This window comes from Protobothrops mucrosquamatus, unplaced genomic scaffold, assembly GCF_001527695.2.
Source record: "Protobothrops mucrosquamatus isolate PMUCROS unplaced genomic scaffold, P.Mucros_1.0 scaffold_270, whole genome shotgun sequence".
Taxonomy (NCBI): Eukaryota; Metazoa; Chordata; class Lepidosauria; order Squamata; family Viperidae; genus Protobothrops; species Protobothrops mucrosquamatus.
The window spans coordinates 704,860-731,309 of record NW_015386346.1 but is presented as its reverse complement, the minus strand read 5'-3'; the positions used below and the strand labels follow the sequence as shown (position 1 = coordinate 731,309).

At 38.8% G+C, this 26,450-nt stretch overlaps 1 protein-coding gene across 1 annotated transcript in view; it reads left to right on the top strand.

The window, feature by feature from the left end:
- Positions 1 to 32: 32 nt before the first annotated feature.
- CELSR2 (cadherin EGF LAG seven-pass G-type receptor 2) overlaps positions 33 to 26,450 on the top strand; it is a gene marked incomplete at its 5' end in the record, with an annotated part of 68,370 nt that continues 41,952 nt past the window's right edge. Inside the window, 4 exons of the mRNA XM_029287250.1 lie at positions 33 to 693; positions 15,915 to 16,137; positions 21,314 to 21,429; positions 21,674 to 21,762. Coding sequence (XP_029143083.1) covers positions 33 to 693; positions 15,915 to 16,137; positions 21,314 to 21,429; positions 21,674 to 21,762 — 1,089 coding nt within the window. The remainder of the gene's footprint in view (positions 694 to 15,914; positions 16,138 to 21,313; positions 21,430 to 21,673; positions 21,763 to 26,450) is intronic.

The following is a 26,450-nucleotide window of genomic DNA, read 5'->3' as shown; positions in this document are numbered from 1 at the left end:
CCTTCAGTGCAGATTGAAACTAATTATTCTCTCTCCTGTTTTCTATAGATGGGATCCACAGTGTTGCTGCCCAATGCATGCTGCAGGTGACCATTATCACAGATGAGATGCTGACCAACAGTATCACTTTGCGGCTGGAGAACATGTCCCAAGAACGCTTCCTTTCACCACTGCTGGCTCTCTTTCTTGAAGGAGTAGCAACTGTGCTATCTGCTCCCCGTGATCATGTTGTCCTTTTCAACATCCAAAATGACACAGATGTTCAGGCTGCCCAAATCCTGAATGTTAGTCTGTCAGTGCAATTGCCTGATAGAATTCATGGGAGCCATTATATTCCTTCAGAAGATCTCCAAGAACGACTGTACCTCAACCGGACACTTTTGACTGCTATTTCAGAGCAGAGGGTCTTGCCTTTTGATGATAATATTTGTTTGCGGGAACCCTGTGAGAATTATATGCGCTGTGTCTCAGTGTTGAAGTTTGACAGCTCAGCACCCTTCATTTCCTCCGACACTATTCTTTTCCGCCCTATCCATCCTGTCAATGGTTTGCGTTGCCGTTGCCCACTGGGTTTTACTGGTGATTATTGTGAAACTGAGATTGATCTTTGCTACTCTAATCCATGTGGAAATAATGGGCATTGCCAAAGCCGTGAAGGAGGATATACCTGTGAGTGCCAAGAAGGCTACACTGGTAAGTATTGATTTGGGGAAAAATCAGCAAGACAGATCCCACTTAGGGAGCTGCTTAGCAGTCTTTGGAAGCTGTTGTCTTAGTTCTTTGATAAATCCCAGTGTTGACATTCTACCTGGAATCATTGTAATCATTTCCTTCAAGGCATTTTTATTGCTCAGAATGACTTTTATAATTAATTTATGCTTGTTATTTATTAGTAAGTAAGAGGGATTAGAATGCTGAAAGATGGAGATGTCAAACTTGGAAAGAGAAAACAGAAATAGAATATTTGCCTTCATCTGTGAGAAAATAGAAGAGTTGCTTCTATTGACCCAACAGCCTATCTCAGCCTTTCCCAGCAACACGGTCTAGGTAACCACAACTCCTATGATCTTTGGACAGTATCCAACTCTAAGAAAAGGCAGCTGGGTGCTGTTCAGATGTAAGACTAATTGCCATAGGTTTTATGCAGGATGGCTAGTTTGAAAGAATTGTTGAAGTTGTCACCCAAAACTTCTAGAAGGCACGAAATCAGCTGTTGTTGCTATAAATGCTTTCTTACAGCAGAAGATTCAAGGGGCTAAGAGTAAAGCTCAGAACATCTTATGCTAGGAGGTCAATTGTGGTCCACAAAAGAATGTTATCCTGAAAGATGGCCTTGTTTGGACTTTTATCCTATGCTGCTAATCAAGATAGTTTTAGGGTTCAGTATAGATTAGAATTTGAGAAATATTTTTAAAAATCCTGCAAGACATTTGCTAGATATAGGGGTTCCATGTGTACTACTTCTGTTTTACAAGTCTAGTGGGAAATGTGTAATTTATAAATTGCAGAAGTATTTTTTCCAGAAGGAATATAAAGGCATCTGTTGTTGAGTTAACTCACCCATTACCCAGCATGTGTAGCAGTTTCTCACCCTGGTGTTAATTCCCTCTATCAAGAATGGTTTTAAAAAAATCCCCTCTTCCATGCTATTCACTATCCTCAAGGGTTCACTCATTCAGCAGTGACTTTCCCCAAGTGCTTTTCAGGTCTCTTAACCAAAACTCCATCAAACCATCTGATGACCAGTGGAATTTTCCCGGAATTATCTTCTCTGAATAATTGCAGGACACCAGACCCCTAAATTCCACACTGTAATTTGTCCTGAATTAGGTTGGATTCTGCTTTCTATTTAGCAGCCTCAAGATATTAGTGGGACTAAAACTATTTTTGATCAACCAACTGTTCATGTCAAAACGTCACCCGATATAATCCACCGAGTATGATTGATTGTAGTGAAAACAGTCCAGAAAGTTACATTTAAAATAAATGTTAGAGCTAATGTACTTTTAGTATAGAAAATGTGCTTATTATGTTATGTCGCTTAGACAAATATTTATTAAGGGTAATGTAAAACAAAATCTCTATATTTGGTAAGTTGTATAGAAAAAACAAATGAATTGAAATAAACACATACTAACACTGTATGATGTACACATATTTTTCATGTGTTTTTAAAATGATTTGCTGAGAATTTAGTATGAAAAGAATTCATTTTTTATGAATTCTTATGAATTCATGTGGCGTGACCTAGAACCAATTTTCATCAATCTGCACCAGTGATTCATTTCTGCTAAAATTTTCCATAAGTTCATTCTTACTAAAGAATATATGGCAATGTGGAATTGCAAATTAGAAAAGTGTAACAGGTTCTGTGCGTAATCCATTTTAATACCTTCAATAAAATAAATCGATTGTTTTGGAATAGGGGAATGAGGCAAAGGAAGACTAAAAAAGAGGCTCAGTTTAGTTGAATCAGGGAGAATTACAAGAAAAACATCACAGGATTATGTTTGTTTCATTCCTGGTTATAGAATAGAACAGAGTAGATTATAGAAGTAGCACCCCTTCTTTTTAGGAAAAAGATAATGCCTGGCATCTCCTGTCCCAACACATCTTGGTATTTTTTATTCTTGGCTGCTAATTTTCCAATTATTCTTTTGATCAAGTACAGATTTGACACAATTTTTGTTAGTTTTTCTGGAAACATGAACCAGGATATTGTAAATCATAATCGTAATGTATAGCTTTACCCTGGGTTAAAAAGAACCCAAAAAAACCAAACTAAACTAAAATTAGATTGTGGACATTGCAGAATTCAGCAGCAAAGGTATAGTTTTGATGAACTAGTTAATTCATTTATCTATGACCATTTTCCTACTCAAACTCTTCCTCCCTGTCCCTTAGTTATTTTTCTAATAATAAACATGCTTCTTTATTGTATTATTTTCTCCATGGAAGGCAAGGAAGGCTATTTGTTAAATAATAGTAAATAATAAAATCCAGAATTACTAAAAACTATACATGATATCAATGTGGACATTAGTGAGTTCTAGGTAGTATTCATTTCACTAATGTAGTTTCCTAAATGCCATTATAATGGGTATCATTGTATCCATATCACTACAGCTGATGTTGATTGAAACTCACAGGGGGGGGTGGTGGCTTCAAAATGTTTAATCCTATCCAGGTGCCATATTTAATACTGAAAATTATATTACAAAAATTGTAATGTTAGCAGCATATTGATTCATGTTGCTTAGAGTGAACACCGGTGAAACAATCCATACCTTCTGTAGTCCACATTTTGTCTTAAGATGTCTTCTGTTTTAGAGGAATTGGTTTTGTAGCAGTCTGTATAGATGACACAAGCTTGGGTTAGCAGGAGCATCCCCTGAAGGTTGTGTCATAGATGGACTCCCTAGAACAGAGATAGGCAACCTTGGCTCTTTTATGACTCGTGGACTTCAACTCCCAGAATTCCTGAGCCAGCCGGCTCAGAAATTCTGGGAGTTGAAGTCCACGAGTCATAAAAGAGCCAAGGTTGCCTACCCCTGCCCTAGAAGAAGAAACTCTTGCTGAGGTATGTTCCAGGAAATGCAGGTCCCTGTAGCCAAATGCTTGGTAGGAAAGCTATTTCTGTGTTTACTGCTTATGGCGGATGCTGAGGGTAAGGGCTGGGGAAGAGGAGCAATGAGAGTTGGTTGCCCTGTGTAAATCTATTTCTGCTCTTTTCTTTTTGGCTGCAATATTGGCTGCAGGTAGAGGAGGAAGGGGAGGCAGACGGCATGGTGGGGAGGTGGAATAGGGGCTTTGTCTGCTCAAGATTGGGGAGGGGCACTCTGGGAGAATATTTGTTTCCTTGGCAACCAAAGCTGGTCACTATGGTAAAGAATCAAAAAGAGGCTAGGAATAAATCTATTAAAAAAAATCTTGATGAAGATGTGTGTGTATATGTGTGTGCACACCCACAGATGTGTATGCATGGCAGGGATTTGCGGTACATATAATGGAATGAAGAACAAGCTGGAGTAATGGAGAGGAACTGGATGGAGAAGAGAAGCCCTTTGATTAGATAATGGAAAGAGGCAGAAAGAAGGAGCACGTGAAAGAGAAGAAGACGCAGACATATTTTAAATCATGAATTTAGTGGACATACAGCTGTTAAAATATCATGGGGAGCTGAATCTTTACAAATCTCCACACTTTCTGTAGCTATATTTCTTGATCCACATTCCGCAGAGTTTGTCTCCAGAACATACAGCAATCAAAATTGTGTTACATTGCTATGACTACCATGCACCATCTTACAAACTTCTTGGGAATATCCTTTAGGTCAGTAAAACCTATGAGTAAATAAATAAATAAATCCCAAAGCTGATGATCAAGAGGCAAACTCTAATGATGGAAAATTGGCTGTCTTCAAATGATATTTCCCCCCCCCCTTAGTCAATCACAGAACTGTGTTTCATGAAACATGCTAGGCTTCCATGAAACATAGTGTAAAGAATCATCTTTTAGGTGATCATCATCTTAGAAGATGATTCCGTGATATTTGAGTCTGTTAATCTATTGAATATATCTCCAAGTTGATTTGGATCTGGGCAACAGTATCTTGACTTGTAAGATACCCTCTAGGTTAAAGACTCTAGCTTGCATGAACATACTTGGGGTAAAATTGCACGTGGCATACTGGCCAGAATGTACAAAACTGACCTGTACTGTTCATACTGTTAATAGGAAACATTGCATGTGTTATGGGTATAGTTAGGGTTGATAACTTAGTCTGCACTTAGTCCAGCTTATTAAAACATTATGTTTTGCTTGAACAAAGAAATGATCAGTGGCACAGATCATCTATGGGCCCATCTGGAAGTGATCACAGTGTGTAAAAGATTGAGATTTGGAGTATAAGGGGCATAAATGATAAAAAGCATATGTGTATAAATGAAATGAAAGAAAAATAGACATGTGGCCAAATGTGTTAAAATGAGGGGAAACAGGAAGAGTAGTACAGACCCTAATAAAGATTGTCTGATTTAATGGAATGTAATTGATTAATACCTATAGGAAAGTGATAGTGTAGTTTTGATTATGAACAGAATGTACAATGGAATCTATTTTGATGATAATTAATGATGGATGGTTGACATTTTGTTTATCTCCCCCAAACTCTACTTGGTTTTATGTTCTTATAATATTTTTAACTGTGCATGCCATCTTGAGTCTTTTTTAATTGGGGTCTTATAAATATAATGAATGATTAATTATTAATCATCATCAATTAATATCATTAATCCATGCATATGGCAAAGTAATTAAGCAAAATTTATGCTATGCTTGTAGTTACATTAGTAGATTATTGGTTGAGAACTGCACATGTATTTTTTTTAATTAAAATAATGCTTTTTTGTTGACTGAGAACCTGAATGATTTGTGGTGAATATTAGATCTGAAAATTAATGCATCAAAGAGCAATGTAGTTGCATTTGGCAAGGAAAAGGAGTGAACGATTAGTGTACATGTTAAATATAAACGGTGAAAATTAGAGCAAGTAGACAAACTGAATCTTGGTATTGTGTTTACTAAAGATGGCAAAATGGATGGAAAAAATTCAATATTGGTAAATGCTGTTAGAACAGTACAAGGGTCATATGTAATCTGTTGTGAGTAATGAATGTTTGTCAAAGAGGTGAAAAGGGCTGTGTATAAAAGAGTCCTTTTTTCCAATTTGTTACACGTAAATGAGATTTGGGTATGTCAGGGAAAAGAATGCTTTTATATTAGAATTGAAGGGAAGAGGAACTTAAGTGTGTATGGTAAACAAGAAGAAATAGGCTCAAAATTTGTGGACTGAATACAAAAAGAAAGACCAGCAGGGAAAAGTATGTTGAGGTGTTTTGTTTGTATACAGTGAATGAAAAAAAACTAAATACAAAAAAATAATAATAGAGGAATGGGTTGAAAAGAAGGGAATGATTGAGAATAAAGTTAGATGATGAAATTCTGAAAAAATAAGAGATGAGCAGTTTAGGTAATGTACAATGTAGCAAATGAACATGGTGGGAAGAAGAATAGTTTGCAGAAAGGCATGGAGAAGTATTGTGAATAATGTTGGAATAAACTTGCTTTAGCAATATTTCCTTTTCTCAACTCATGCCTTTAATTTCTTTAGTTTACTATTTCTTAGTATGGTACTTTTTAGTATTTTTATTTGGTACGAGTTTATATCACCTCTTTACCCCCACAACAAGTCTGTGAGGTAGTTTCTACCGAGGGTCTGACTGGCCTAAAGTCACACACTAGGCTTCCATGGCTGACGGTGGACCAAAATCTCCTGGCCCAACCCACCTGAAATCTCTGTGCCACACTAGTTCTTTCCTTACTCCTTTGTGGTGGTCTTCTTACTCTGAAAGAGAAGAGGGGATAGAAATGTAGGTTCCATGGTAAGTTCCAAATTCCATAGAGTCCAAAGTTCCAACTTTGACTTGAAGCAAGGATTTTTTTTTTAATTGGACAGATTTTGATCTTGCCTTTCCTTCAAGAACCGAAGGTTGAGACTCTATTGCGACCAAAGGAAGTCGGAAGTCAATGCCTTCCCCCCCCCTTTTTTTTCTCCCTTACCTCACTTCTCTACTCCCTTGTCCCTTCCCCATCTTTTCCACTATTTACTTTTGTATTTCCATTGTATCATATATTATAAACTTATATATATATATATATATATATATATATATATAATATATATATATATATATATATATATATATATAAAATTTGGATATATGTAGGTCTTTGGTTATTCAGGTTTTCTCCCGCGTAAAATTGGAAGTGTCTTGGCGACGTTTCGATGAAGTCCCATTCGTCATCTTCAGGCTGGTGTCTTCAGCTTCGTGCTTCTAGGTGTCTTCAGCTTCGTGCTTCTAGGATTACTCCTAGAAGCACGAAGCTGAAGACACCAGCCTGAAGATGACGAATGGGACTTCGTCGAAACGTCACCAAGACACTTCCAATTTTACTCGGGAGAAAACCCGAATAACCAAAGACCTACATACAAACACCCGCGAAAACCTCAGAAACCATATATACATACATACATACATACATACATACATACATACATACATACATATCATCTTCTTCTCCATTTCCCCCTCCACAACTATCCCGTGATATAATTTGTGCTAAAAAATACCGACGGTCTCAGTCAGTGAGCTTCCATGGCTTTGGCTAAATTTGAATCTGGCTCTCTTGATCCTAATCTAGTAGTTCTACTACCGTAGAATATTACTCACTGGAATTTTGCTCTAGATTGGATCCCTCTGTCATTTCTTTTGTCTCTTTCTCCTTCTTCTCTGTCTTCTGTTTTGTAATACAGTTTTCACATATATCAAATTATTTGCATTATTATATATGAGACATGCAAAAATGCATTTCATGTGTCTCATCTGCTTTAGCTCTTATTACAGAGTAACAAGCATGCTTTTGGCATAAGCCTGCTAGCTAACATTATGTTATTAAAGCAAACACCTGCTTCTCACTTAAGAGCATAATTATGGCATGTGTACGGATAATGAGCTATCATTTAACCCTATGTCCAAGGCCTCTTAAATGCTTCGGTTTGCTGAATGCAACCGAAGAAAAAAGCTCAGAAATTTCTCAGAGTTAGGTAACTTACATTTATTAAATGTAATACATTTATTTACAATTTATTCTAGTTGGTGCTTCAGAAATTAATCCTAAATCAAAGTTGGGCCATTTGTGAAGGTGAACTTTTCAACATTAATTTGTGATGCCTTTCACCATGCATTACTAACATTTCTAGCTTGGGTGTGAAAAATGGGATCAACATTGCAGGAAAAATTCTATATATTTTTGATAAAATATATTTCATATTCATTATGGTCAAAAGACTTAGGTTATATTGAGGATAAAGGTCAAGAAAGTAGGCTAGATTTAGCTACAAATTCAGTAAGCCATTTTATAACAACTATCCAATCCCTCCCTTCCCTATCCTATTTCTGCATATGTCAGAGACAGAATATGGCCAGAGGGATCATTACACTTTGTAATATGGCCTCAGCATAAATTCCTGTTATTATGTATAGTTATAGCAGCCCCATTTTTCCCTAGGGAGAAATTTGAACCTGTCCTGCAGTTTCCTAAGTGACTTCAGGATAACACAGTAATAAGTTTCTATTAAATTACCTCACAAACCAGAAGGGATGTGTAGTCCAGCAGCAAAATGGTGTGTCTGCAGCCCATCCAATTATTGCTTCCCATATCCAAAAATCTTTAGAACAGCTTCTTGAAACTCCCTTTAAGGCTTCTTTCCAGTTCAAATTATACTTCAAGGAAGTTTCATAATTTTGTCTGGAGGCCCAGGGACATTTTTATAAGAACAGATTCTAGTAATTTCCACAGATGATAAATATCTTCTAGATCATAGCATCACTCTGCTAAACACCTAATTCTCACAGTTCTGTCTAATGTGTATGTATATCAACTTATAAAGCATGGCTTAGTATTATTATTAGTAGTAGTAGTAATATTTATTACCTTCTTTACTTTTTCCTTTTATTGGTATTATTATTATGGTCCATTGCACAATCAGCCAGATGTTCAGTCTGGATTTGTCATTTTTATCCACCTATCAAGTCCTTCCCAAAAACCTGGGACAGGCAGATGTTGATGTTTTATGGTGTTAGAGATATTGTTGCAGAATGTAAGTTATTCTGAGTAAAGCTGCCTTTTGCAATTGACTGATGGTGAATTTGTCAATGTCGAGGGTGTTCAAGTGGTGCTCCACTTATTTTGGGATTGCTCCCAAGACATCTGTAACTACCCTTGCTTTGTTTTGCCAAAGTTGTTCTACCTCTAGTTGTATTTTCTTCTCTTTTCAAGTTCCTTCTCTTCTATTCTGCTATCTACAGATACTGCCACATCCACTATCCAGATTTTTTTGTCTTTTTTATTGATAGTTGTTAAATCTGGCGTGTTATGTGGCAGATGCCCATCTGTTTGAATTCTAAAGTCCCAGAGCACTTTAGCTTCTTCATTTTCTATTATTTTCTTTATTTTATGGTCCCACCAGTTCTTGCTTGCAGGCAAATGGTATTTACTACTATTATTATTTTCTCTGTTGCCTTGCAAGTACACTGAGTGCTTTTGTACCACAGACAAATTCCTTGTGTATCTAATCACACATGGTCAAATAAAGTATTCAGTTCAATTCATTAATAAAAGATATTCAAACTTCAGTGTCTCTGATTATTACGGTTATGAGCCATGGTGGCGCAGTGGTTAGAATGCAGTATTGCAGGCTAATTCTGCCGACTGCCTGGAGTTCAATCCTGACTGGTTCAAGGTTGACTCAGCCTTCCATCCTTCTGAGATCGGTAAAATGAGGAGCCAGATTGTTGGAGACAATATGCTGTTGAAAGAAATCATCAGGATCCAGTCCAACTGGAAATAAACAAAATGCTTTAGAAAGAAGGTTGGAGTTTATTGAAAAGCAGACCCACAAGACATGAGGCTCTGAAGCATCTGACCACATGTTGCTGGGAGTGGTGGGTTTTTATACCTTCTGGGGCTCCTGAGGTTGTTTCCTGTTCCTGCTTGAGGCTTTGTATTTCCTGTGTCATGTACTTTCACCTGAGTCTGAGTGTGCTCTTTTGATATTGGTGGATTAATCCTATTATGTCCCCAAAGGTCATGTCTTTTAGAGTTTGGGTGGGATATGTAGATTTTAGAGGTCTTTGTCTTCCTAATCTCATAGCTTCTAGCTTCCTGGCCCCAACCTTCCTGAATGGATTATTACATCTGCATTTCTAAAAGCTGGTTTCTGCTGAGTTTTTTGGCTGGGGAGAGGGAGAAGTTTCTGCCTTTTAAAGATCTTCTCCATTATTCCTTTGGAGAAATATATTCTGCCTTTTTAATATTTCCCAAAATATTTCTTTTTCTGGATTCTTCCCACAATGCTGACTCTGTAAACCAGACATGTCAAACACAAGGCCCGGGGGCCGGATGTGGCCTGCGAAGTGGTTTCATGTGGCCCACGAAGCCATCCTGGAAACAGTGAGGGAATGGCCCCCGCTGCCTTGGCCCTGGCCCTGGCTCAGGCCGGCCAGGAGCCAATGTACAATTTTGCAGTGGCCATCTATGCTGAAGCGCATTCAGTCTTAGCTCCACAAGGCCGTCCAGAAACAGCGAGGAACCAGCCCCTGCTGCATCGGCCCCGCCCCCTGGGTGCATGCTGGGGAGGTGTCACCCTTTGTGAGGAATGAAGAAATCCACCATGCCTTGGCGCTTGCCCCGGTCCCACCTCCTTCTGCCAGAGACTCTCAGATCTGTCCCACTCCTGCCCAAGCCCCCACAGGCACCCTTGACGCGAACGATGTAGAGCTGGCCATGCCCACCCAGTAGGCCACACCCAGTCCATCCACGCCCACCCAGTAGGCCGCACCCACCCTGGCCACAACCACCCGGCCCCCCCAAGGGCAACCGCAATGCTGATGCGGCCCTCAATGAAATTGAATTTGACATCCCTGCTGTAAACTGTTTAGAAAGGGCTGTAAAAGCACTATGACGGGTCTAAGTCCTATTGCTATTGCTATTATTAAGTGTAAGTGTTGTTGCTATTATGCAGTTATTTGAGAATGATTCAGAAAAAGTGTTTCAGAATGTGCAGAAATGTAAACAAATTCTCTGAGAACGATTAAAGCACCCACAACTATTTCTAAGATCAAATGGCTGCTGTGGAAGTCTCCCTCCAATGGCTCTAATAAATCGGGCAATTATTCTACATTAACACTTTCATACATTCCAAAGCACTTCTTCCAAATCATGTCTGAAACATTACACAGCCCTATTAGTCTTAACTACAGCCGTAGTCGTGTTATGAGATCTAACTGGTCAATTTTTAAAAGCATAACATACCTTTATACATTCACATAGAGTAGAACATTCGGTTTTTATTTCATCCACTTTAAAGTATACAGCTTCTTCAAAAAGTAGGATGTGTCTCTTAACTTTCAGAGCTTTGATATGTAATAAATCAGGGCCTTTTCTGTCTGCCATAAAATCGTGCTATTCATAATGATTAGCACGGCATTCACATCAATTTAGGTGTTATGGGTCAGAGTTCATGTTGATGTTTTTTTTCTTTGTAGCCTTAAATCTTTGAGTAGAGATTTACATCCATGTGAATAATTTCCTGATGTAAGGTTTTTAGCATGTTTTGCCACAACTATGGAGCTGGATTTTTAAAAAGAGAAAGTGGAAAAAGAAAGGTCAGATACATAGAAGGGAGCTCATTTATCTAGAATTTGTTCCAATGAGAAAAACTACAACTTCCAAAATTATATTTTTTATTATTATTATTATTATTTAAAATAACACTTTTACAAATAAAAATCGTTATCCGATTGTTGGGGTAGAGCCCATAATGTTGCTCAGATGATTAGGATCAAGTCTCCTCTAATACATTCTATTATTATTTGGCTAGGACTTACAGAAAAACATTGGCTTGCTTTTCCTCTTGAAATTTGAACTTTTGAACTCCTACAATCTTAGCTTTTGTGGTGTTGGAGGAGAATTGGATACATGCATTTGGTTTGGTTTGCAATATTAGGACAAAGCATCTTGAAAATCTTCATAAGGATTTTCTTGGATTGCAAGTTAACACAATTCTTTTGGGAACCCTCTTGAAGTGGCACTAAGACTTCAGACCTTTGCATACTTGTTTGCAAAAACAGAATAATAGAGTTGGAAGGGACCTTGGAGGTCTTCTAGACCAACCCCCTGCTCAAGCAGAAAACCCTATACCATTTCAGACAAATGGTCCAATCTCTTCTTTAAAATCTCCAAAGTTGGAGCACTCACAACTACTGCCAAGTATAAATGTGTAAGTTCAATCTAAAGTATATAACTCTGCAGGATCCTGTGCAAATATGTCCCTGAGATCAAAATAGCAATTTTATATTGCTTTATGAGATAAGCATTGAAGAACAAATGATTAGGCTCAAATTATCCTACTTCAGACATGTTATATGAAGATCTAGATTCCAGGAAAAGGCTCCAAGGTAAGAAGGTGGCAGGAAAGAGAAGAAAGAAAGATCAGTTGCAAGATGGATAGACCCAGTTATCATCGGAAAACCTGAAAGAACAGATTAGGGACAGATCCTGATATGCTCAAGATATGTGAGGAGATGTAGCTATATTGACTATACTGGTTGGGAATGTTGTTGTCATTGATGTTCAATCACTAAGCCGTGTCCAATTCTTCTCAGCCCCATGGACCATAGCACTCTAGGTTCCCTTTGTTGGGAATAATGATAGTTAAAAGTCTGGATTCTGGAGCATTCAAATAGAGGAATGTTTGTGTAAAATAGGTCATGTGGCTAAACCAGTTAGCTTTCAATGGATCTTAATGAAACTGTTGTTGTCTGAACCCAGTAATTAAAACAGAAACGAGAGAGAGGAGGGAAGTTAAGGTTGGCAATCTGGTTAGGATTCAGAAGAAACCTTTGAAGGTAATGAAAAATAAACAAGGAAATCTGAAAACAAGGTTGAAAGGAAGGGTGTAAAACAAAAAGCTGGTGGGGACAAAAACATGTCTGGGTTTCAACTATTTAGTTTAGATGAATCGCGGCTTTGGTTACTTGAAATTTATAACAAACGAATGCAAATGTTTTAAAATCAGAACTTGGGTCTTCTTTGTTTCCAATACAAGAGCATTCAGTATACAAATTCTTGAGAAAAAGTGACATTAAATTATCAGCTTAGTTTATTTGTATCCATCAAAGACTAGTCCTGGTAAATTCAGCTTTTCTACATTATCTAGAAACTGAGAAATGAACAACAGATAGAGTTAAAGTAATAAAAATATTCACATAAATCTGTCTGAAATCACTCCTTCAGATTGCTAATAATATAGGGAACAGATTTGCTTGTTTAGAACACATGCTTTGGAAGCGAACATAATTTTGTTGAAGACATCCCATTGTTAAGCAGGTTCCATTATTAACAAAAGCAGCTGCATGCATATTGATAGAATATATCAAAGATATTTGCCACATTAAATCTTTTGGTTAATGAAATTTTTCACTAAAGCAAATTGAAGAGTAAACTCTGGAGAATCAGACTTGTTGGGGCTAGGTTTTCTAATCAAGTTTTAATTCAGCTTGCACCAACATGCGAGTGGTTAATATGATATGACCAGAGATTTTTTTGAGATTGCTCTTGTGTTCTAGTGCTAAAATGATAACTTTGATTATTTAACTATTTATCTGTGCCAAATATTTTCTGCCTTAATTGGTGGGAAATCCCAACCACTATTTGCCTAAAACTGGTAACTGAGAATCAAGTGGAAATTTGATATTCCATTGCTAATTTTCAGAGTTATGTTAAATTATCTTAAGAAGTTGGACATCATTTTTAGTCTTGCTGCTTATGTAGAACAATCAAAAAGAACAGTCAGAACCTTAAATTACATTAAAATAATTTCTGCAGTCTCACAAATATGAACAATCAGAATTGTAATAGTATCAAAACAGGCAATAGAAAAGAACAGCTGAAAGTAGCATAAAACTAGAGTTTAAGAGTCTTGGGAAAATAAAATATTTCCCCTTGGCTTTGAAAGTGGGACGATGGTAGTTATTGAGTCAATATGGTGACGTCCGCTTTTTTGAGGAAGAAAGTTGTGCCCTCGGCCTTAAAGGAGGCCGTGGGTTGTCCCCAATAAGATTTGAGACAATTTCCATCCAGCCTCCAACCATCCCTTTTTAGGAAAGGTTGTGGAAAAGGAGATTGGGCTTTAGCATCCGAGGATATTTGAGAAGATGGATTATCTGAACCCATTTCAGTTGAGTTTCAGGCTGGATCACATTATGGAGACAATATTGGGTGTGCTTTTTGATGACCTGTGGTGAACCAGGATGAGAGTACTGCATCTTTCCTTGTGCTCCTTCATGTCTTTAATCATTTTAATCACAATAGCCTTCTGCACTGGCTGCAAGTTTTTTTTTTGGGGGGGGGGTCTCTTTTTTCTTTGTGGCTGGTTCCAGATGTTAACATGAATGAGAGATGAAGCCTACAGCCTTTTACTTATGGGCTACCACTCTTACCCCCATCTGTTTAACATGTACATGAAACCATTGGATGATGGTAACATATTATCATAATAATGGATCACATATTATCATAACAATGATGACATCCAATAATACATCTCTGTTCCAGATTGACTAAGCAATGCCATTGAAGTCATGTTCCAGTGTCTAGAGGCTCTGCATATCTGGATGAGGAGGAACAGATGCAGGCTCAGTTCTGACAAGATTGAGTAGCTGCAAATATTTGAGTCATCTAGGTCTGAGGATTTTTCATTATTGATCTTGGATGGGATTGCATTTCACCACTCAAGACTGGTGTGCAACTTGGTTATACTGGAACTCACAGCTTCTGCTCTATGGCCAAGTGGATCTTTGCACAGGTGTACCCAATGCATCACTGGCAACTTTTCCTGAACCTGAAGGCTTTCAGACAGTCACTCACACACTAGTCACCTTACAAGTAGATTACTGTAATGTGCTCTACTTGGGGCTGTCCTTGAAGAGCATTTGGAGGTTCAAACTGCAATAACTTGGACAGTGTTGGGCATGCTTCATTATTTCTGTATAATCACTCTTTGAGCAGTACTGGTTACCAGTTGGCTTCTGGGGGTAATTCAAAGCCTTTTTTTTTTGAGGGACCACTTATCTGTGGATGTTTTTGGTTACCCAGTGCATTCAGGGAGAGTGGGTCTGCTCCATGTCCTATAATAATAATAATAATAATAATAATAATAATAATAATAATAATAATAATAATAATAATAATAATAATAATAATAATAATAATAATAAAGTTGGAAGGGACCTTGTAGGTCATCTAGTCCAACCCCCTGCTCAGGAAGGAAACCCTATACCATTTCGGACAAATGGCTGTCCAGTCTCTTCTTAAAAACCTCCAGTGTTGGAGCATTCACTGCTTCTGGAGGTAGGTTTTTCCACTGGTTAATTGTTCTAACTGTCAGAAAGTTTCTCCTTAGTTCTAGGTTGCTTCTCTCTTTGGTTAGTTTCCACCCGTTGCTTCTTGTCCTGCCTTCAGGCGCTTTGGAAAATAGCTTGACACCCTCTTCTTTGTGGCAGCCCCTGAGATATTGGAACACTGCTATCATGTCCCCCCTCGTCCTTCTCTTCGTTAAACTAGACATACCCAATTCCAGCAACTGTTCTTTATATGTTTTAGCCTCCAGTCCCCTAATAATCTTTGTTGCTCTTCTCTGTACTCTTTCTAGAGTCTCAGCATCTTTTTTACATCGTGGTGACCAAAATTGGATGCAGTATTCCAAGTGTGGCCTTACCAAGGCATTGTAAAGTGGTATTAATACTTCATGTGATCTTGATTCTATCCCTCTGTTGTCTATCCCTCTATTGATTAAGCAGTATTGTCATGTGGGACTCAGAAAATGTGGCTGCCTTCTGGAATGATACTCATTCAGAAATCCAGATGTCTCCCACTCTGATTATGTTCAGGGTGTGGATAGAGTGAAGGTTGAGCCCCTGCTGGATGATGTGGTCATACTGTATGTTGTTTTGAGAGCCTCTCATGATTTCCTTTTGTGTTTTGTATTTTGTATTTTTAATTTGTAATCCACTCAGAGTCACGAGTGATGTAGCCTATAAATGGTATAAATACTACTAGTAGTATATATAATTATACCACCGAATCCAAATGCTTTGCTTCAAATGCATTTGTGGGAAGAAATTCAACTGGGCTTGGAGTAGCTTTGAATGTTAACTAATTTTGAGAAATATGGAGAAGGCAGGTGGAGAATATGTATGTTGGTTGATAGATATTCTTTGCTTCTGCTACAGGAGAGAATTGTGAAGTGAATTCCCGCTTGGGCCGCTGTACCCCTGGTGTCTGCAAGAACAGTGGCACCTGTGTCAACCTGCTGGTGGGTGGTTTCAAGTGTGACTGCCTTTCTGGAGACTATGAGAAGCCGTACTGTCAGATGAGTACCCGCAGTTTCCCAGGCCACTCCTTCCTTACTTTTAAGGGGCTGCGTCAACGCTTCCATTTCACCATTGTTCTCACGTAAGTACTTGGCTTAGGAAAAAGAGAAGTCCAATATGGCCTTACATTTATATTTACATTATTTTGTCCTTCCTTAAATTTTCCTGACATTCTGGACTATGAGCCAGCAGGGTGACCCTCGTAACTATCATTGTTTTTTTTAAAAATCTATTTTATTCTCAAAGTTTTTTTTTTAAATGGGCAGAATATGAAGCCCTGAGAAAAAAGATTTTAAACAGAAAATATAATTAGAAAAGTATAAGTGATACATAGTTCTCATTTGTTCAGAGATGGACCTATACAAGTGTAACAGTATCAGTGCTTACTTATATAATTTCCTGCTGTGGGTAAGAGTCTAGATCAGGGGTAGGCAACCTTGGCTCTTTTATGACTCGTGGACTTCAACTCCCAGAATTCCTGAGCCAGCATGGCTGGCTCAGGAATTCTGGGAGTTGAAGTCCACGAGACATAAAAGAGCCAAGGTTGCCTATCCCTGGTCTAGATCAAGGAGATTCCCCTGACACATACGGTATGTACACATTCAAGTCTTTTTAATTTGTCTGACATAACTTTTCAAATCTCAGCATGAAAAAAAACATGCAGAAGATGAAGCAGAAGTTTGTATCAAAACTTTTAAGACTACAATTTTAAACACATTTAAGAGGGGATGGTCCATCTGGACACATTACCATTTGCAAATGCTTAGCTCTGTAACATTATATTTGAAGAACTGGTTAATCTCCCCACTTCCAACAATTGCTGCCTATACTAGATTTGTGTATGCTTATGTATATGGAGGCTGAGGGCTATCACAGGCATCTGGACCTTATCGACTGTTTAGTTTCTTGAATCTGAAGTTCAGTTTTCAGATGCATTGCGCTACCTGTTGAATAGTCAAATGTCTTCCTCTTTCTGTTTTAGCAATAGTGTTAAGCTAGAAAGGAACTTTTACTAGAGCAAAGCCTAGCAAAATTTTTGGGATTTGTGTATCTCACTTCTCATTTTGCCCTTTCAGTGTAAATGGGCATATAAGTACTTTATTTGTTGTAAGGATGTTATTTGCTTGAGCTCCTCTGATGAGATCATGGAGCCTTCCCCATTTCCTGGCCTTACCACCCATAATTATTCCAATTCCATCCTTTTTGTTAGTCTAGCACAAAGAAGCCAGCCAGTCAAAGCCTTTTTGTCCCCAGTAAAGGGTCAGTGATCTCCAGTTCTGCTCTGTATATTTGTCACGCATTTTTTCCTCTGGGACTGTGTATGTGTGTGTGTGTGGGGGGGGAAATGGGGGGAAACTGCCAAGTGCTGACAGTCTAAAATGAATCTACCCAGTAGAGCAATTCTGTGTGTGGTCACAAGGGAAAGGAAGATCTGCTTTGCTCAGATGGGAACTGTATTTTTCAGCCCTGACAGGCTCACCATTCACTGTTTCTGTGGGTTATCATTTCCCACCTGCTGCAGAAGGGGTTGCTCCAATAATTCAGCCACTTGGTAATCTAGAAGAGCCTCTTGCGTGGGGCTCTGCGTTGATTTCAGATACCGCTGCAAAATAGATCGTGGTAAGAGACAAAAACAAGAATAGTTGATGCCTGATGTGAGAAACTTTCTATTCTTGCCTATAGATAGTCCTCGATTTACAACAGTTTGTTTAGTGACCGTTCAAAATTAGAAAGGTACTGAAAAAGTGACTCATCACAGTTTGTCACACTTATTATCATTGATGCATCCCCATGGTCACGTGATCAAAATTAAGAATGCTTGGCAACTGACTCATATTTATGACAGTTGCAGTGTCCTGAGGTCATGTGATCGCCTTTTGCGACTTTCTGACAAGCAAAGTCAATAGGGAAGCCAGATTCATTTAACCTTGGTACTAACTTAACAACTGCATTCATTCACCTAACAACTGTGGCAGGAAAGTTTATAAACGGGGTAAAACTCACTTAACAAATGGCTTCCTTGACAACAGAAATTTTGGGCTCAGTTGTGGTCGTAAGTTGAGAACTACCTGTATAATAATTCACCTAGGGAATTAGATTTTTTTTAAAAATTTAAACGGTTTTACTATTAGTTGACCAGATATGAAGTACACATTTTTCCCCTTTACCAACCTTATATATGTTTTAAAATGTTTCTATCCTTCACTTGTTAGATCAGAACTAAATTCCCTTTAGCAACCTTAATAAAATAGAATATGCTGAGCAGGTGTAATTTCACATATTCCAGTGAGTTACTTAAGAGCACAAGTTTATTTGCAGGTATCAGAACAGAATATGCTTCTGCTCCTTTGACTCTAAGTATGAATGTTGGGGAATAAACATGTTGTTGTTAAAGAATAGACAAGTGTGTATTTGAAGTAGCAATAATAAAAGAAAAACTTGCAGCCATGCAGAATTGATAATTGGCAGTTGGCTGTGTCCAATTATAATATGTTTTTTTAAAATATTTACAAAAGTTGCTTTAGCTAACCAGCAGCAACTCTCGGTTCCCTATGCCTGTCAAGATATTAATTGACCACCTTCAATTTTCTGAATGGCAATTTAGGAGTGGGGTTCTAAATTTCATTAGTAGGCGCACCTTTCCTACTTCACAAGGTTGTGCAGGGCAAATGAAACATTCAGAACCAGTAGTAAAGAGCTAATATCTTAAATGAAGGTGTGGATGTGTAGTTTTATACAGAGAACATTGTGTATCTTTTTCAATGTATGAGTACCGATCATGAAATGTGTAAAGTAGGTACAGTAGAATTCAAAGTGGTAGAAATTAACGAAGACCCATAATTTGTATAGTTTGTGTTTTCTAACTTTTCTGAGCTGCTGCTTATTTTAAAAATTCATTATTACTTAACATCTATGCTTTTTAAATCATTGGGAGCCTTTAAAGGCTTCCATGCTCAGAAATAGTCTACAAGTATCACTGACAGCTAAAATGTGAAACATATTAACTGACTTGTATGGATGCCGTTTTAGTATTTTTTTGATAAATCAGCCTATATACAGTTGCCAATAAATACAGAAGGTGAGAATGAGAATAATAGCACATCAGGAGAAGACTAGCCTCCATCATAACAAATTAAGAGAATACTTTTCATTTTTATAAGTTTTATATTTATTTATTTTATTAAACAAATTTATATAGCTGCCCAACTTATACATAAGTAATTCCGGTTGTTATATTGAGAAGCATTCATGTGTTATTTTCCCATTTGCAATTAGAAATGGTACATTCTAGGAATGAGTAGCAGTAAGCAACATACTCTGATGAAAGCCTACATGAAATAATCAATGATATAATTCTCATTATATTTATCAGAAGAGAGAAGATGGAATAATTTGACACCTCTAAGCTTATTTGTTGGGACCTTTTTCTACCAGATTACATTTTTGATCTGGTGCCAGGAAGCTATAAGGATTAAAACTAGTAAATGGGTGTTCTTTGTTCTACCAGAAGATTGTAGAAATAAAAAAAAAAAGACACCCAGTATTCTGACTATAGACAATTAATATGTCAGTGTGCAGTTAATTAAAGAAAAGATCATCCTAACTATAGTGGTTTTCTGAAGATTTATTTCCATTTCTTTAGACTGAATCATAGTAAGCAACCTTTGAGTGCCTGATGATCAGCTGAATTTGCTCTGGAGACCCAGCCGTTACATTAAAGCAGACATGATCATGAATTTGGAAAGGAGAATCTTTTGCAAAAAAAAATAATTAAAAATCTTCCACCACTAGTAACGCAATAAAGAGGCACCTAAAAATGGCATCCTAGCAAGTTTGAAGTTGAAATAGATTGGTAGAGGTTGATTTCATAATTACATGGAAGTTAATGAGTATCTGAATCTTTTGTCTAAATATATATTTTGGAATTTTGTGTTTGCTGATGTGGTCATTAGCACACACAACTGACCGCTACATTAACAAAGTGGAAGTTTCACTATAGATCACCCAGAAGCAGTAGTGTACTGTAAATCAACTGAACATCCCATTGTATTTCCTGAAGCAAACCATCAGTGTATTTTCTCCTCCTAGCCATCTAATGAAATAAGGAATAGATGAAGGTATGAGGCTACATGTTAAGGTGTGATATATGAAGCAAAACCCAGTTTCTAGATTTTTTTGACCAAAGCTTTAATCAGTAGCTAGCAAAACCTTTTAATTTATACTGAGCACTTTCCCCCAAGTTATGAGGGCGTAATTTTCTTCCAAAACAACTATATCATTTTCTGGATATTATTGGATCAATTTGCCCACTAATCCCTATTTCTGTTACCCCGGTTTCTTGCTTGACTTTAACAAAAATCTTACTCTTCTTGTCCCATTTCTTGAACTTGACCTGGATGCCGTGCTTTCTGGCCTCTTCCTCAAGACTTTAAATATCCTGGGCTATCTCGGAATTTCCTTTAAGGACTATGACTGAAACTTGATACTCCTTGCCATTATGTGCCCAGTAACAACATGTGACTCTGTAGTCTTGATTTTGGGAGTAGTAATCAAATTCTCATAATATTCCCAGCACAGCATTAACCATTTCAAATGGCTGATCGCTTCCAGAACTTTTCCCACTGACATTGGAGAAATTGTTATTTCATGTTGATCGTCATCTCTTTCTTCACTCTTATTCCTTATTTATATACAGCCACACAATGCAACCAAAGTGAATGAATGGAGGTTTGAGGTGGGGAGTGGGGGGGGGGAGTTCCAGGATGACTCACAGCAGAGCCAGCCTTTTGGGCACTCCTTTGTATGAAGGAACTACATGTCTAATCACAAAGGAATGCCTTTGTTAAATCTAGCTTGCTTCCTTAGGTAAACCATGGCACTTAGCAACCAACAGTTCCTCTGTTCGGAGGCAGGATGTCCCCAAAATTTGTACATGGTAAATTGTATGTATTTATGAATGTTGTATATGAACTCTCTCTTTGTGTGAATGTTTTCAGAGGAAAATTGTTTGTAAGTATATGGGATCCAGTGATAACAGTTCAGGATACAATTTATATTGCTTTGCGTGGGAATCCATTCTGGGAGGTTTTCTAAATTCTTTTCATTTCATCTTTTCATTTCATAAGGCATTAGAAGCTGCAAGATTTCTGGCCAGACAAAAATTCACATACTACAAATCACCTGAGTTCTTATGAACATCTTGCAATGGGCATTGGGATGCTTGGAATGAAGCTCGACTTTCTCTTCTTTTTGGGCAGGTTTGCCACTAAGGAACGGGATGGTCTTCTCCTCTACAACGGGCGTTTCAATGAACGGCATGATTTTGTTGCATTGGAAATCGTTCAAGAGCAAGTTCAGCTTACTTTCTCAGCAGGTATGATTGCTCTCCAGTATATCTGTCAGTTTATTTTGGTTTATAAACACTCCACCTTAGGTTTTACTTTCTGTACCTTATTTTTCTAAATCTTTAGCAATATTCTTTACCTCCTTCGCTCAGCATGCTATAACTCTGGTGCCCTCACTGCTTCTCAGAATCTTTGTAAAACGATGGGGAAATTACTCTTTTTCTCCTCAGATTTTATTTTTAAAACCTGAGCGGTGTTTCATCTTTCCTTCAGGAGAAACCACAAGCACAGTTGCCCCATTCATCCCAGGAGGTGTGAGCGATGGACAGTGGCACACTGTCCACCTGCACTATTATAACAAGGTAAGATTATTTTGTGCTGAACTGCACCAGGCCTAGTGTTGAAATAGCATAGCAACCCTCTTGGGATCTCGGAAGCACTCTGCTCATTTTATGCCAATTTTCCCACTGGTATCCCCCGGGTAACATGCCATTATCTGTAGTTGGAGATCTTGCTGCTAGGGGAAGAAGAGGGTACTTTCCATGAAACATTCAAGAAGTAAAAGACGCTTTTGATTGTGGAGTCATTGTCATGATGGCTGCCTCAAAATGTTCGGTTCCTGTAAGCTGTTGGGTATCCCCAGCTATTAGTATTCATAGTGCTCTAAACACAGAAGCATGGTGGTGGGGGGGAGTGGAGAGAGAGAGAGAGAGAGAGCTGTGGTGGTCCCAGCATGATTGAGTCCAAGAAGCCAATCGCTAAATAGGAGGACGCTGACAGAGGGCAAGAAGAGGTGAACAGCTGGTGCAATTGTCACAGCCTGCTTCAGTTAATAAGCACGGGCCTGAAAAGGCTGCCCAAGGGAATACAATGGCATTGATGGCTGGTGGGTGGGAGTGGAATGGAGAGAGTGATACTAATCTGGGGGAGGGGAAGGAGCAATAGGGAAGTCCTCCTGTGCTCTATAGTTCAATCAGAATCAATCAGAATAGAGCTGGAAGGGACCTTGGAGGTCTTCTAATCCAACCTCCTGCTCAAGTAGGAGAACCTATACCATTTCAGACAGGTGGCTGTCCAGTCTTTTAAGCACCCACAACTTCTGAAGACAAGCTGTTCCACTGGTTAATTGTTCTCACTGCTAGGAAATTTCTCCTTAATTCCAGGTTGATTCTCTCCTTGATAAGTTTCCATCCATTGTTTTTTTTGTCTTGCCTTCTAGTGCTTTGGAAAATAGGTTGATCCCCTCTTCTTTGTGGCACCCCTCAAATACTGAAATACTGCTATCATGTCACCCCTAGTCCTTCTTTTCTCTAGACTAGCCATACGCCAATTCCTGCAATCGTTCTTCATATGTTTCTGTCTCCAGGCCTTTAATCATCTTAGTTGCTCTTTTTTGCACTTTTTCCAAAGTCTTGACATCTTTTTCTGTAATCTGGTAACCAAAACTGGATGTAGTATTCCAGGTGTAGTCTTACTAAGGCTCTATAAAGTGATACTATTCTATTCTATTTTGATTCTATGCCTCTGTTTATACAACCAAGGATTGTATTAGCTTTTTTGGCTGCTGCCGCACACTGCTGGCTTATATTTAAGTCATCGTCCACTAGGACTCCAAGGTCCTTCTCACAGTTATTGTTTTTGAGCCAGATTCCTGTGTGCTGTCTCCTTGTTGTCCTCAGGAATTACCATTGCTTTTCTAGGGTCAGTGCATTTTTCATTCACTTTTCCAAAAGTCATCATGCTGATCCAATTCATCCAGGAATCGCTGCTTGAATATGATGATCAGTTGAAAGATACAAAAACCTTGATCATAGACCAGCCCACTTGATGTGAGAAAGCGTCAAGAAAAATCAGTTTAGAAAAGCCCTGAGCAAATTATTTGAAGTAGAACTACATATTGAAGCCACAAAAGAGCCGTGGCTACTCAAAGGCTCAGCATGGTTGCTTCAAGGCTCTCCCAAAGCATTATAAATGTGCATTTACATGTCCAGAAGATATTTCTCCTGAGTTCGCTAATGGAGGGAAGCAGCAGACATTTCATCTCACTGGTTATCCTGGCAAAAGCTGAAAGAACTACAAGAATAGCTTTGAAGCAGCCTTATGTACTTGCTTGTTGCAATTATTTATATAATCCCCAAATTCTGAGGAGTTATACAGTATCAAACTCCATAAAATATCATAACATCCACAAACCTTTCACAATAAAACCAAATCAAAATAAGGTTGTACTAAACCTGGCAGCCTGTTTCATCATTAAAATTCAGAATTAAAAATCCCTTAAGAGAATGGCCTTCATTGCCAGCGGTTCCCAACCTTTTTAATACACCGCACCCCTAGAACGCTTCTGATATATTCTCGCACCCCTTACAAAAATTTGAAATAATGGCAATGAATTATGCATATACACTATAATTTTGAAATTTCTAAACCCAAGTTTTTGCACCACCTGGAATATCGTCTCTAGGCTGAGAGCTAGAGGGCAGGGATACCTCTAAGGGCAAGTTGTTCCACTGTGTTGGGACATGTACGGTTGTTCTCTAGGTCCGAGTCTCTTGCACCTCTCAAGGAGTTGGGATTTAAAGCATCCACTTCCTGGATGTTCACGTCAGACGGGCAAAATCCATTTAAAAAAAATAATGTTAAGCAGTTGCATCGTGAAAAAGCAGATCCAGAGCATCCTATTGAATGATTTTCATGACACTGACTTACTTAATAAACGTTCAGCTTTAATAATTATGCTTTTGTAGGGTTTGGACAGAGAAACTAATTCAGCTATACATGTCGTGTTGAACTGAGACTCCTAAATGGTTTCACAATGATACTGTGAAAGGCCCCAGTCTTTCAGAGCTTGAATGAAAATTCTGATGCCAAGATCCAGTCTAGTTAACAGGCATTCCTCTCATTTGCTTAATGTTTATGCTATTGCATCAATACAGTACCTGTTAGGCAAGAACTTCTGCTACACACACAAAAAAAATGATCAGATAATCACTACACTTATCTTGACACTTATTTAGCATTGACATCGTGCTAGATAAATGTCATGTTAGACTACACAATTAGCCATCTGTTGTTGTGAGCTGCATTTGTTCTTGTTTGACCGGTGCTTATTTCATTTCCCCATCAAATGCAGATGTCAAAAGTAGCAGTAAAACAGAACCACATTTTTGTGACAAATTAAGAGTTTTAAAGGAGTCTGGCTTGGCTCCGTGCTCTAATTTGAAAGCACTTTATTTGGGATGGGAGTTGTTCCTCCCATTCCTGGGAATGTTTCTGAATACTGTACAGGTGTCAGCACTGATGAGTTGGATTGCCTGTGGGTACTTCACCCAGGCACAGTGCTTGTGTGCCAGCAGACAGCTCTTGCTAACTAATGTGGGAGGGTGCTTGCTACCAGTGCCTCCAGCTAGTGCCATAGAACAATTTCTTCCTCCCCCCTCCCAAATTTTCACCCTTGTTTTAAAAAGATAGGTGCCTGACAAGTTACAAGATAAAAAGCAAAACTGGAATCAAAGGTGCTTTCATAGATTGTTGTAGTTAGCATGTTGTATTGACCTAGAGTTCCATAACTTGAGCTGAAGCATCGCAATATTTCATTACACCAAGTCAAACCTGCATAAGCTCCGGGAGCTTTTGTAGAAATAACTCTGTGACTCTCCCTCCTACCTTACATTGTAAGAATCAAAGGCATCCTGTGAGTTATGACACAAGGGATTGTCAGAATATTACTTTTTTAAAAAATGCTTTCATGCAAATTACGTGGGAGATAGAGAGATACTCTATTCCTGACCTCCTCCCACAAACTAAAAATATATTATCCTTGGCTTATCCTGGCTGGAAACCAAGATGTGTTAGTTTTTACTGTGGGTTCTTTTGGTAGTTACTGTGGTGTGTTGTTTTTTTCTGCACACTGTTGCAAGCAGAGGAGAAATTGGGGAGAGATTTGACAAAAGTGCTCTTTTAAGTATTAATACCAGTGGCTAAGCTTCCAGTATTCGTAGTGCTTGATAAAGTGAGCAAGCTCTGGGTTTCAGTGCCATGCCTGTCAAGTGGTAATAAGGCAGTCCTGCTGTTTCTTTCAGAGCAATAAATACAGCTTATTAAAAACCACTGTGAATCTCTGTCCAAACATGTGAGAGCTTGCTTAATTGTTGAAGGTGCCTTGTCTCTTTATCCTAGCTTTGGAAGCTAGGACACACAGGAAGCGAGGCTCTTTTTTTCCCCTTTCTTTGTATTGAACAGAAGTCTTTCCAATTAGAGCAAAATTTGCTATTTCTACCGACTATTCCTATAATGAAAGAGGGGGATAGCTCATTGCACACCTGTGGCTAACCTTGGTTTTCTTTCTTGGCTCTCAGTTTCTCCACTGTCTGTGTCAGTAAGTGGATCCAAAGAACAGCTCTCAGTATATTTGCTCCATGTCCTCCTAGGCGTTGCCTTGAGGCTTATTGGTACATCTAACTTAGTTTAATGACAGATTGTGTGTGTTTCTGGGTGCATATATACACTTATGGGAACAAAAAACAGTAGAGCTGTAGAAAAATTCACTCCTATTTTCCTCTAGCCTAGACATGTCAAACACAAGGCCGGGGCCCGGATGTGGCCCGCGAAGTGGTTTCATGTGGCCCGCGAAGCCATCCTGGAAACAGTGAGGGAATGGCCCCCGCTGCCTTGGCCCTGGCCCTGGCCCAGGCCGGCCAGGAGCCAATGTACAATTTTGCAGTGGCCATCTATGCTGAAGTGCATTCAGTCTTAGCTCCACAAGGCCGTCTAGAAACAGCGAGGAACCAGCCCCTGCCGCATCGGCCCCGCCCCCTGGGTGCATGCTGGGGAGGTGTCACCCTTTGTGAGGAATGAAGAAATGCACCATGCCTTGGCGCTTGCCCCGGTCCCACCCCCTTCTGCCAGAGACCCTCAGATCTGTCCCACTCCTGCCCAAGCCCCCACAGGCACCCTTGATGCGAACGATGTAGAGCTGGCCATGCCCACCCAGTAGGCCACACCCACTCCATCCACGCCCACCCAGTAGGCCGCACCCACTCTGGACACA